At 33.3% G+C, this 13,707-nt stretch overlaps 1 protein-coding gene across 1 annotated transcript; it reads left to right on the plus strand.

The window, feature by feature from the left end:
* Positions 1-6,658: 6,658 nt before the first annotated feature.
* On the plus strand, positions 6,659-9,231 carry LOC133796036 (coatomer subunit beta'-1-like). Its single transcript, XM_062233517.1, has 10 exons — positions 6,659-6,783; positions 7,069-7,092; positions 7,199-7,260; positions 7,351-7,405; positions 7,526-7,562; positions 7,671-7,996; positions 8,089-8,220; positions 8,305-8,453; positions 8,554-8,622; positions 8,707-9,231. The coding sequence occupies exons 1-10, from the start codon at positions 6,781-6,783 to the stop codon at positions 8,780-8,782; spliced, it is 933 nt and encodes a 310-aa protein (XP_062089501.1). The 5' UTR covers positions 6,659-6,780; the 3' UTR covers positions 8,783-9,231.
* Positions 9,232-13,707: the final 4,476 nt, after the last annotated feature.

Raw genomic sequence — 13,707 nt, forward strand, 5'->3', positions numbered from 1 at the left:
TAGGTTGCTAAATTTTATTTTTTATGCTTAAGTTTCAAACTTTCTAAATGTGTATCACATAAATTATTTTGTTTGCAGCATGGCTGACGTCTGCCTTTCAGTCTCATGATGGGGATCAGTTGAAGGTCATTGCTATGATATGTTGGGCACTTTGGCGCGTGCGGAATGACAGCGTGTGGAAGGCTAAGCAAGCGAGAGTGGTGAGTGTGTGCAATTTGGCTAAGAATGCACTGTTTCAATGGACTAAAGCTCAGGATAAGTTGGAGGTTCCTACTGCTGCTTTCTTGACTAAAGATGATGGGGCAGAAAAGTGGACAAAGCCAGCAGAAGGTGTGATTAAAGTCAATGTTGATGCCGCTCTGTTTCCGGATGAAGGAAATTTTAGCTTTGCTTGTGTTGCACGCAATGATCAGGGGCATGCCATAGAGGCCATTACATGCTGTAAGCAAGGGGAGACGACCCCTGAAATGGCTGAAGCTATTGGGGTAAAGGAAGCATTGAGATGGATTAAAAGGAAAGCATGGAATCAGGTTATTATTGAGACTGATTGCCTTACTGTGATTCAAGCTCTTCGAAGTTCAGTCGCAATGGACTCTTACTTTGGGAGTATTATTTCTGATTGTAAGAGTTTATGGAAGGATACGCTTATTTCTATTTCATTTGTTAAACGATCTGCTAACTGTGTTGCTCATGCCCTCGCAAGAGCATCCCGTTTGGTAGATGATCGTGTTATCAGGAGTGGTGATTTCTCTCCTGCTTTGCTTGATGTAATGTTGAAGGATATTTGCTAATAAAATCCTTATTTCAAAAAAAAAAAAAATGCACAATAAAAACTAATTTATGTCCCAATTAATTACAAAAAAATTAATTGAGTTATAAATTACTTTCCATTTGATTATAAATCTTGTTCTACTATACATTTTGTAAATAATTTTCCAATTAAAAAAAAGCTATGTGATACACATGTAAAAATTTAGGTTCTAAATAATACAAAATAAAATTTGGGGATGTTTTTCAGAAATAGTAGGGACATCTAGTGATATAAACGCTAAAATAATTTTTTCATTTGAGTTCAAAATTTCTGAAAATTTATTTAATGGTTCCTTTTTTTTTTTTAATGCCCCTTCAATCTCAAATATTAATACACATTTCATGACTGTGGGCTATATTTAGCTTCAAATGAAAGACTGGAAAAACCCACGTGGTGGGCAAAACACACTAATTTTTGGTATAAAAGCTTTTAAACAACTTTAGTTTTTAAAACGACAATTATTAGAAGTGATATTGAGTCAACGACAATAATTTTATAAAACAACAACAATATCAGACATGATATTCAGTAAAGGACAAAAGTTTCAAAATGGCCTATAATTTTTTTTTTAAAACGACATTAATTTTTTTTTTGGACATGAAACGACATCAATTCCAAACATTTTATTGCACGTGATGAGCCTACTTGGCAATAAAAAAAATGATAATAACACAAAATTATTAGTAATCGGAAAAAAAAATGTTGAGTAAATAAAAGATAGAAATAGTAACAATTGTGAATACACAAATTAATACATTATATTTAATATATATATATATATAAAAATCGAACCTAATATATATATATATGAGCATAAAAAAAAGTATATATATATATAGGGGAATTCTTCCATCCCTCGGTTTGTTTTGAAGGACTTAGTCCTGTGTTGATTTTGAGCCTTTGGATTTATTGTTTTAGAAAATGGATGGTCAGATTTAGTTATTGAGTTTATTGGGTGTCAAAGTACCGTTATGCCCTTAGTCACCCCTTAGTAACCGGTCACCTTTTTTTTTGTTTGATTCGTGTCTTCGCCTGTTTAGGCCATTCTTCTCCTTTCAAAAGGAAAAGTCCCTCCGAATCCAAACAATAACTGTTTGGAAGGAAAATTCCCTCCCATTTAGTCCATTTTTCTCCCTGACGAATTCGGGGTAGATTTTTTTGTTTGGAGTAGTGGGGATTTCGATTGAGCTTGATAATTTTTTCCGACGTGGTTTGGAGGTGTTTGATTCTACATGCGCGATGTTGTTTGCCGTGAGTTTGAAGGACCGAGTGCCCACTTTTCTGATGTAAAGCATAAATCCCTGCATCTTTGTGTCGAGTTCTTCGGGTAAGTTCTTATAGCACATTTACTCAATATGTTTTGGGCATTAGCTATTTAGGCAACAAATTTTGTTTGGCTTCATTTTTTTTTGTAATGGTGCACTCGAGTATTCAGTGCCCGATCATATATAATGGTGACCACCTCATGTTTGAATTTTTGTTTGAGAGAAATTATAATAGCAATTCCGTCAAAATGGAAGTCAAAATACATGAAAAAAAACGTCAAAATGGAAGTCAATTCCGTCTCCATTCTTATTTTTCTCAGGTACTGTGCTCCCAAAGGTCCTCCCACGTAATACCACTCACAACTCACGTGACCATGACGTGCTAAAACGCAAATTCTAATTCTCCCCACGTAATACGTGACTGCTTCCTTATGTTTCTAATAATAGCATACTTTATGTAATTTTGACTGATGTGCAACCCTATTTTTGATAAGTGACAGTGCATTAACTACTCCACCATTTACAAGAAGACCTCACCTTACACTTACTTGATCCACTCCTCCATGCTTGTGTTTTCTATATGTATATATATGTGTGTATGGATCATGTTGACCTTAATTCAATCTCCACCACCTTACATGTATACTTGTCTATCCTCTTTTTCTCTCTAAAATGGACTCCACACCTTTCCCAATGAATAACATCGTTAACTTCTCGTCGTTTGATGACAATCATCTTGAGAAAATGTAATACATTAACCGAATTGTGCATGACAATGTCAGGCTGGCCACCGAGCGGAACGAATGGGAGAGGAGATACAATGCGTCTAACATCCAGAACGCTTTCCTTAAGTCTGACCTACAGTCCATCAAGATGGTGGTATTAGAGCTGAAAGAGAAGTCGGTTGCAACAGAGATAGCCTGGAGAAAGGAAATGGAAGTTGTGGCAGCCGCGATCGATGAGCTCCGGAGTGGCTATATCAACATGTACCCACTATACATCCAAACTCAGAAGCCACCTAATCAATAGATATCTATTTTGTTATATGTACTCAGTTTGGTCTACACTTACTATCAATGGAATCACTGAATATGTATCTTTTCAAGTTTTAATGGCTTTACAAGTCACTTTGCTATAATACGGTCTTTTGGATCGTACTTTTGGAAACTCTTCTCTTTTGTGTACCCCTACTATGATTAAGGCTTTTTGATCAATGTGTAAGGGGCTCTTGCATGTGTAATGCAAACTATCCTCTATGTATATATTAAATGTTATGGTTTCAGTTTTAACAAGTCTTCTCCATTTGACTTCGTATGTATTGTGTAACACCGACTAATACCCTGTATGGCCGATTACTCCTAGTGTTTCTCAACTCCTATGGTTTCTAAATGAATGTTGATTACTAGATGACATCTACCATTAAAAAAAAGTATGTACTACCTTTTACACATTAAAGAATAAAAATCTATATTTGTAGGTATATGTATATATATGGTGTCTATATATCATCCACCACTTCATGTAAGAGTCCCAACAGCTGTCACCATTTCCATTTTCAACTCAACAAAGATGATTCATATAAGTCAATCACTACACTTAACCTCTATAATATATTAATTCGTATTACATCGGGTAACCTCTGTAATATATGTTGTTTGACCGAAGAGAATAAGTACTACAATAATTAGTTGATCCTCTCATATGGTAATTTTGAGGATCCATGATCTTACGCCAGTATTATACGTTAAGGAGTGATCATCTCAGATATGTATTATAAATGCATCACTATAAGAGATGGAATGAGTGAATTGCCAAGTAAATTACGACTTTTGAGGCCTTTATTAAAACCTTTTTTTTTTTTTAAATTTTCAGATACATATATTAGGAAGATACGTTAGCGAGTAAGAGTTGATAAGTAATTTGAAAGTTGTAGTGCGTAACTCAAAACTCTTACCTCGTAATAAAAACTGCTACTTTATAATTGTTCAGTATGACTATTCTATTTTATTTACGTGCAAAGGCTTTATTTGTGTGATTTAGGATGATTGAATCATCAACTATATTAGTTACGGGACAATATTTTATATATTCTGGTTATATTATAACTCGTTATATATATTTGTTCTCCTGTGATTGATATCTCAATTTGATTTAATTAATCTATGAAATTAGTTGGCCAACATTAACTAGAAATGATAGAAAATTTCAGTCATGATTTTTTTTATAAAACAAAAGAAATTCCTAAAAGAAACAGTGACGTATAAAAACAACTAGTAAAATGTTACGAAGAGATTGCTTTTCAAATTGATTAAAAAAAAATGTAAAAAAAAAATGTAAGTTAAACCATGTCATGAAATGCATTAACAACACAACATAGTAACTGACATTCATAATAGCTGAATTGGTTCATTGCGTACATGCTTATAAAACAACTTCAAAATAGTCCATTGAAATAAAACTACCAACCTAACTGTTTCGTTCCTCATCCAACAAAACTATAATAAAGGACTGCAATAAACACAACAACACAATGAACAAAATACATTTCGCTTCAAATCATTGATGATATATATATCAGTTTTATTTACGTGGTTATTGTTGCGTCTCACTCAACATAACATATAAATCACTTGGCGGAAGCACAATGCTTACGTTACCAAAATCGTAAATATCCTTATTGTTGAGGCCTTTATTAAAACCTTTTTTTTTTTTTAAATTTTCAGATACATATATTAGGAAGATACGTTAGCGAGTAAGAGTTGATAAGTAATTTGAAAGTTGTAGTGCGTAACTCAAAACTCTTACCTCGTAATAAAAACTGCTACTTTATAATTGTTCAGTATGACTATTCTATTTTATTTACGTGCAAAGGCTTTATTTGTGTGATTTAGGATGATTGAATCATCAACTATATTAGTTACGGGACAATATTTTATATATTCTGGTTATATTATAACTCGTTATATATATTTGTTCTCCTGTGATTGATATCTCAATTTGATTTAATTAATCCATGAAATTAGTTGGCCAACATTAACTAGAAATGATAGAAAATTTCAGTCATGATTTTTTTTATAAAACAAAAGAAATTCCTAAAAGAAACAGTGACGTATAAAAACAACTAGTAAAATGTTACGAAGAGATTGCTTTTCAAATTGATTAAAAAAAATGTAAAAAAAAATGTAAGTTAAACCATGTCATGAAATGCATTAACAACACAACATAGTAACTGACATTCATAATAGCTGAATTGGTTCATTGCGTACATGCTTATAAAACAACTTCAAAATAGTCCATTGAAATAAAACTACCAACCTAACTGTTTCGTTCCTCATCCAACAAAACTATAATAAAGGACTGCAATAAACACAACAACACAATGAACAAAATACATTTCGCTTCAAATCATTGATGATATATATATATATATCAGTTTTATTTACGTGGTTATTGTTGCGTCTCACTCAACATAACATATAAATCACTTGGCGGAAGCACAATGCTTACGTTACCAAAATCGTAAATATCTCTCAAATTCATATTAAGTTTACGATTAAGTCCTCAACTGTACATATATTTTGGACAGGGAATTATTTTTTTGCCCCTACTTTTTATATCCACATCACCAGCAACTTTCCAACCGGTTCACACAACCGGTCATTGCAAGTCAAAAACAAATGTGGAAAAAAAACTTACTCCCGTAGAATTTGGACAATTGGCAAAAAATTGGACCCTACACTGAAGGACTGAGTCCTGTGAGGGACTGAAGAATTCGCCATATATATATATATGATTGATAAGTTGTTTAAGATATTTAAAATGAAGCATATTATACGGATGAGTGATTGAAAATAGATTTAAGGTTAGTAAATATAATTTGATTATAATATCTTTTAATGTTTGAATACAATATTGATATCAAATAAAAAAAAAGGAACCAAATCAACTAAATATTTCTATTAAAATATAAATTACGTTTTTTTTCTTGAAAAATACAGAAAATCTCATTAATCGACTTTCTTTATCATTTTTATGAAAAACTATATGCTAATTGTGTAATTAACTATAATAGAATAGCAAAAATTATATAATTTACAACATGTAAGAGAAAATTTGTACAAAAAAATACAACTCTCTCGGAGGTTACAAAAAGCATTCTGCCGATGTATAATAATTAATATATTTGTTATTAATTTCCATATATTAATTTGAAATATTTCTCATTGGCTCAGCCACGTTGGGACAATTCATTAAAAACATGGATGTTATAATGGTCTAAGTCTAATTTTAAAAAGTTAGATAATCTATATGTTGTTGACGCGTCGAATATTCTTAATATTGTAGCTTAATTAATTTGCATCCACCGCAGGTGCCTATTTGGAACTTTGAATAGTCAAACTTAATTGGCTATTTGATGTAACTTGTAGAGTCATCTCCACCGTTCATTACTGATCAAGCAAACGAATTGACGGTATGCAAATCATCGAATGACACTGAAAAATGTCTTATTATTTTGAATCTTACCTACATGACACTAGCTGTAGGAAGAAAATTCACATATGATCTGAACTTGTTTCCTTAACTATGAAGCTTTCTGTTCTATATATATTCATATAACAAGGTTTTAGTCTCATTCATAATCATCTCCATTAATTCTCAGCATTAAAAATTAAAGGTTTTTTTCAGCCGAAGTCAAGTACTAAAATGGTAAGTTATTCTTCTTCCTTTTATTCTATTTTCATTTTTCTGATCGGTATTTTGCCAAGTTTTACATTTAAAACTCATGTATAAAAACTCTTATATAAGTATTGGATTTTTTAAAATAAAACTGTGCTTTATATCTAATATAAGCGTTACGAAAAATAATCCATTATTGTCTAATTGTATGATTGGAGATACATTACCAAAAATTACTTGTTTAGGCATTTCAAATTTGTTTAATTGGAACTAACAAATTGTGATTGTCACTGATCTTACATATGTGGTCTTCAGGAGAATCAAGCATTAAAAATTGAGGTACTAAAATTTTATTACTTTTTGAGTGAAGAATTTTTCTTTTTGAATATTTCTGCGTCGTTTAATGCTTTGATAACTAATCAATTGATTATTATTTTTTAATCAGAAAGAATTTTCTCAAAACTCTGAGAGAGTCAAATCATTAGATGTGCATCCAACTCATCCATGGTACAACACACATTTATCTTTGAAATTTAAACTACACATTCTTAAAAATGAATTAATTACTAAAGGATAATCTTGATTAATTTAATGCAGGATTCTAACAAGCTTCTATTCTGGAACTGTCACTATATTGAATCACCATTCCAAAGTAAGGGGCCAAAAATAAGGCATTTCCATATATTACTGAACTCTAAAAACCTATACCAACTTTGGTTCAAATTTTACTTCATATAAGCATACTTCTAATAACTTGTTCACACTGTTTCAGAAATTAGAAAAGTCTTTCAAAGTCACAGACTCACCAGGTACATGTAAAATTCGTAGTCATTACCCATTCAAAACCAAGTGAGTTTTTCAAAGTAGTACTAATTAAAGAAAATTTTCTTTTTTTTTTCTTATGGTTGCACATGTAGTGAGAACAGCAAAATTCATAGCTAGCAAAAACTGGTTTGTTGCTGGATCTGACGAAGGATTCATTCGTGTTTACAACTATGAAACAATGGAGAAGATCGTAGAGTTCGAAGCACACAATGACTTCATTAGATCTGTGGTTGTCCATCCAAATCTACCATACTTGATATCAACATCTGATGACAAGTCTATAAAGCTTTGGGACTGGGAAAAGGGTTGGATATGCACTCAAATTTTTGAAGGACATTCCCATTATGTGATGCAAGTGGCCTTCAATCCAAAAGACTCTAATATTTTCTCTACCGCCTCGCTTGATGGAACCATTATGGTATTACTTCACAGAACACAGAACTTAAGGTTTAGTTTGTCTTAATGTTTTTTTAGCTGACAAATATTCTTGGTAATGGCTCATTTTGACAGACATGGAATATTGGCTCACCTGCTCCAATTTTTACCTTGAATGATCATTTGAAAGGAGTGAATTGCATTGCTTACTTCAATTCTGGCGATAAAACATACTTACTAAGTGGCTCTGATGACTTTACTGCTAAGGTTTTACAGCTATATCAGACTCTCTTTTTATAGACATTCAGTGAGTTTAAGAAATGTAGTTACTCATAAAATTGATGAAAACAGGTATGGGACTATGAAACACAAACTTGTGTTCAAACTCTGAAAGGTCATTTGCATAATGTCTCAGCACTTTGTGTTCATCCAGAGCTTCCTATAGTAATTACAGGCTCTGAGGATGGAACTGTTCGTGTATGGCATACTGCCACTTATACGTAAGTTTTATAAGCGCCATATACATATAAATATATATATATGCTGCCACCACATCTATTTTTGACTAGCTGTTAATAGTTCTCTCTTTCTGATTTACAGGCTAGAGAACACTCTGAATTATGATCTTGGAAGAGTTTGGGCCATTGGATGTATCAATGGAGTGAATCAGTAAGCTTATTATTTGCTTTTCTATCTACTTGCTTCCCACTTTTATGGTCTCATCACATGTACTAACATTACTTCTCCTTGCAGGGTTGTCTTTGGTTTTGACAATGGACTTTGTATTGTCAAAGTGATCGGTGGAGATTCTGTATCAGGCCAAGCTTAGAAGGAAGGAACAAATAAAAGAAAATAAAGTGAAGTTCTATATTTACTACTACTAGTAGTGTATATATAGAGTTGTTAGTCAATTGTTGACTAGAACTTGGTATCTATTGTTGTGTGATATATATATATATATATATGTAAAATTTACTAGAAACAAATAATACTACTTTCTGATGTGTCTTGTTACAATCTTCCATGAGAAGTACAATTTTTATTTGGTCAGACTCCTAAGCTTTACTACCTGTATTAGAGATAATATGTTTTTACATATAAGTAAATCTAAGACAAAACCAAAGCGTAGCTGACGTTTGCAGTCTCATCAAAGAAGTGAAGCAACCATATCATCATAGCAATAAATTTCATTAAAGATAGTTTATGTTGTAGGCTAACTTTTTCATAATATTTTAATGTGAAGATCAAGGAAAAAAAAATCAAGTGGATCGTTATTTACGAGAGTGCTTGCATTAAAGACTTTTAAAAAATAGGCATGGCAAAATCACAGACAAGTATTGAATTTCTTGAAATTAGATTGATTTATATATAAACACAAACCATATACCCGCAAAAACCAAAATCTCCAACAAACTAAGAAGAAAAATTAAACATGGAACATTGTCCTCTTTTTTATATAGTGTTGTTTTATTACTAATAGCGTTAAAAAAAAATGCCGTCATCTAGACTTTTGTCGTTTTGTTTGTTTTTGTCGTTTTTCATTATTATTGTCGTTTCGTATGATTATTGTCGTTTTGTAAATAATGTCGTTATGAATAATATATATTTATTTTCTATAAACTGTAGTGCGGTTTATATTTTTTATGTTTGTTAAATACTGTCTTAATTGGATTGGCCATCGTGATGTTAACATGTGAATAAATAAATTGATATGTTTTAATGATCTCAGATACACAATAAAAGATTACTTCAAAAATGCTGCCAAAAAAAAAAATTACTAAAAACAATGCAATAAAAAGATGTTGTCCTTGTAGAGATGACGGTCGAATTAATAATATTAAATATCCATTAAGTTTGATCCATATTAACACGCCAATAAAACTTTAAATAATAGTTACCGCTATTTTACGCTGTCAAAAATCAACTTTTGTTGTTGATTTTGGGTAATTTGTCCGGAAAAGTCACTTTTGACAGCGCTTTTACGAAAAGTATCGACAAAAGTCCTCACCATTTGGCGATTTAGATTTTTGCCAACGCATTTCGCAAAAAGTGCTGGAAAAAGCACTTTTAGTGACGCATTTCGCGAAAAGTACTGGGAAAAAGGACATTTAGTAGCGCATTTCGCGAAAAGTACCGGGAAAAGTGCTTGCAAATTTTATAAACTCGATGTCAATCATTGCCAATCTTATCCTTAGGTAGTAGTTTCTGACAACCTTAGCTAATTATTGGATATTTTGGATCTAATAAACGGTTTGATTACCCCTGGGATGTTCCAAGATACACAATTTTTCTAATAAAGATTGTTCTTGTTGATTGTTAATTGTCAAAGTTTTGCTATCGGTGTGAATCATAGTCGATCTCACACCCTGGTAGTAGCTTCTTGCAACCTTAGCTAATTATGGGGTATTTCAGACCTAATCAACAGTCTAATTGCCTACGGGATGTTCCTAGATAAACACTTTCACTAATCAAGATTGTTCTTGTTGAATGTTAGTGGTCAAAGTTATGCTATTGGTGTGAATCATATTCGAACTCAACCCGAGACAGTAGTTTCTGTTAGAAAAAATATTGTTTTGCCTCAATGGAAATGATTATAATATTACAAATCTATATAAACAAAAAAAAGGAAGAAGATAATGATGAAGAAGAAAATTGTGGAAATACAACTCAAAGCAAAATGTTACAAGTAAACTAAAATGTTTGAAATAAAGAAAAGAAGATTACAACCTTTGAACAAGAAATACAAGTAATAGGAACAAGATAATAAGTAGAAAACAATGCAATAGAAAGAAGAACATAAACATAAGTAATCTCTCCCTTACACAACCTAAGTGAAGAGAATTGGGGATCACCAACTTGAACAAGGTATAAAACATTTGTCCAAAAGCTTATTTCCCCCTAACTCAAGCACTAAGGGATCTCTCTCAGATATTGGAAAAGCTTTCTGGAATTATCAAGTCTCAAGGTGTTTCTAGCCAAGTGCTCTAGTGGATAGAAAAGTTGTGTCTTACAAGTGAGTTATAGGCTCCTATTTATAGAGTTTAGAGACACCCTTTGAATTTCAAATTCCACCAACTCCCATGGTTGTTACCAATGTTTAATTGGATTAATATGGAATTAAAAAAGAGATTTGGGAGTTATTTGGGTTTTTTGAGTCATTCAACAAATATTGAAAAAACTGAAAATTTGGTCAGTTGTTGGCCTGTGGGCGCGGCCACTGGTCTCTGACCCACAGGCCGCGACCACAGACCAAATTCAGCACAAAAATTGTGCTGTTTTTCCAAACGGTTCCAAATCCTCCCAAATGATTTTGTAACTCCCAAAACACATTATTGGGGTTAAAATCATATCTCTAACAGCCATATCACATATGGCTTTTATGAAATTCATCTCAATATTGTGTAACAACAATTTACACAATAAATGGTAATATTTGGAGGTTACAAATTTGTAACACAAAATATGTTACATTATTTGGATATATCTCATATATCTAAATATTGTAACTCTCTATTATATGTTACAATATGTGACACACTTTGTCACATTTATTTAATCTAAAACATTATATTATAATATAATATAATTTTACATTATATTATAAAATAATATAACAGTTTCTTGCAACCTTGGCTAATTATGGGGTATTTCAGACCTAATCAACACTTTAATTGCTCGCGGGATGTTCCAAGATTAGCAAATTCACTAATCAAGACTATAATGCCCTGAATAGTTAAGATCGTTACAATGTGTACTTTAAATAGTGCTAGACTCGCTAATCAAGTCATTTTGGCCATAAAAGTGTAACTAAACGTGATTAATGGCTTATGGTTAAAAAAATTGGACGAAACAAATAATCATTTTATTGAAACGTTAAGTTCGTACATGGGATCCCAAAATAAATATTAAAAAGGTTATTTACAACTCAAAAGGTTACAACAAGCCAGTCTAAGCGGCAAAATCGGGTTTAACCCTAGTTCCTCTGAGAAACCTCGCGCGTGACAATTGAGTGACCGCATATGTTTATGTCGCCACTGAAGCTCTCCAACTCATGGCTAGTCCAACTTCTCTTTCCCCTTACCTGCACCACATAGCATCCGTGAGCCAAGACTCAGCAAGAAAACTTAAACATGCTCATAAACAGTTAACAACATATTACATAATCATAATTAACATGCCTAGCAGTAATAACTTTACTCATACATTCATTATACTCAAATAAGTGACTATAAGGTCACACCAGGGGCCCGTTACCTTAAAGAAATGACCATAGAGTCATACTGGGCCCGTCTCCCTAGGATAAGTGATTATAGAGTCACCATGGGGCCCAATGCCCTATCATTTGTATAACTAGCCTTAAGGCTAGCCAAGCGTACCTAGCGCTTTATTTTCTAAGCGACCATAGGGTCGGTCAAGCGTATACCACGCTCCTGATTAGACCTAACCATATCGGCTAGCGCTCAGCGCGCAATTTCCGCCCTTGACTTATAAGTTAAGCCTTTTCAATCAAAGAATGCAGAGAAGCATACATCATTAAACAATTATCCAAATACAGAGCATTCAAGCATGCTTAATCAAACAATCACATGCATAATCATAATCATACTCATTCACAGGGGTCTGGACCCTAATCATAACCATGTTCAGTAATCGGGCCAAGTCCTATTCACGTATATCACTTATTGGGTGCAATTTTCTTACCTTTGGTCCAAGCGCAAGCAAGCAAGCATGACTCCCCAGAACGATCCTCTCATGAGCTATAGTGGTAACCTACTCACAACTCATAAATAATGTTCTCATTACCATTTAATTCCATAAATGAACCTCGGGACCAATCCCGTGCTATCAGGACCTCCAATTCCACCACACGAGGTGGTGAAATCATCCCCCGAGCCCCTAGGCCTATGCCCTAAAAAACTACAAAACTAAGGCCCTTGAAAATGTCCTGGCGTCGCGCCACCCAGCCACTACCACTTTGCCCTGAATCGCCCCAGTGTCACGGCGCCCCTGCGCGAACCCAAATTTTCAAAGTTTTCCACCATTTTCTCTGAGCCAAAACTCCCAAAATCTCATCCTAAAGTTGTACCAATGTCCCAGATGAGTCTAAGACTCTCAACAACACATCATAAGCAACATAAACACCCCAAAAACCAAGTCAAATCCTTAACCCAAATCAAAACCCAACCATAAGTTTAAAACTTAACTAAAACTTAAACCACATCAGAATTTCACCAAAAACTAGAGCACAGTCTTACCTCAATGAATAATCACGACCCTAAGTTACCTCCTACTCCAATCCCAACTTCAATCCTCCAATTTCCAAGCTTTTCTTCCTCAAAATTCAAAAGTTTCCCCCAAGTGTTATGGAGGGAGAGAGAGTGTGTGGGAGCTGAGTGTTATCATTTTGATTCTACTAGGTTTTAAGTTGGCTAAGTGTACTACTCGGGACAGTAGTTTCTTGCCACATTGGCTAATTATGAGGTCTTCCAGACCTAATTAATAGTCTGATTGCCCATGGGATATTCAAGATTAACAATTTCACTAATCAAGACTGCTCTTGTTGACTGTTAATGGCTAAAGTTCTACTAACGATGCAAATCATAGTCGATCTCACCCAGGATAGTAGTTTCTTGCAACCTTGGCTTATTATGGAGTATTTCAAACCTAATTAATGATCTAATTGTGGCCAATGTGATTCAAGATAAATAATTGCACTAATCACAGTTATAAACTTTTAGTGGCGCATTTCGCAAA

Source organism: Humulus lupulus, chromosome 8, assembly GCF_963169125.1.
Source record: "Humulus lupulus chromosome 8, drHumLupu1.1, whole genome shotgun sequence".
In the NCBI taxonomy this organism is placed as follows: Eukaryota; Viridiplantae; Streptophyta; class Magnoliopsida; order Rosales; family Cannabaceae; genus Humulus; species Humulus lupulus.

Bases quoted from the DNA above. Each gene is read 5' to 3' on its own strand.
- LOC133796036 (XM_062233517.1), top strand. The intron at 7,261-7,350 runs GTACAACACACA...AATTTAATGCAG, and splicing joins GTGCATCCAACTCATCCATG to GATTCTAACAAGCTTCTATT. The intron at 8,454-8,553 runs GTAAGTTTTATA...TCTGATTTACAG, and splicing joins TGGCATACTGCCACTTATAC to GCTAGAGAACACTCTGAATT.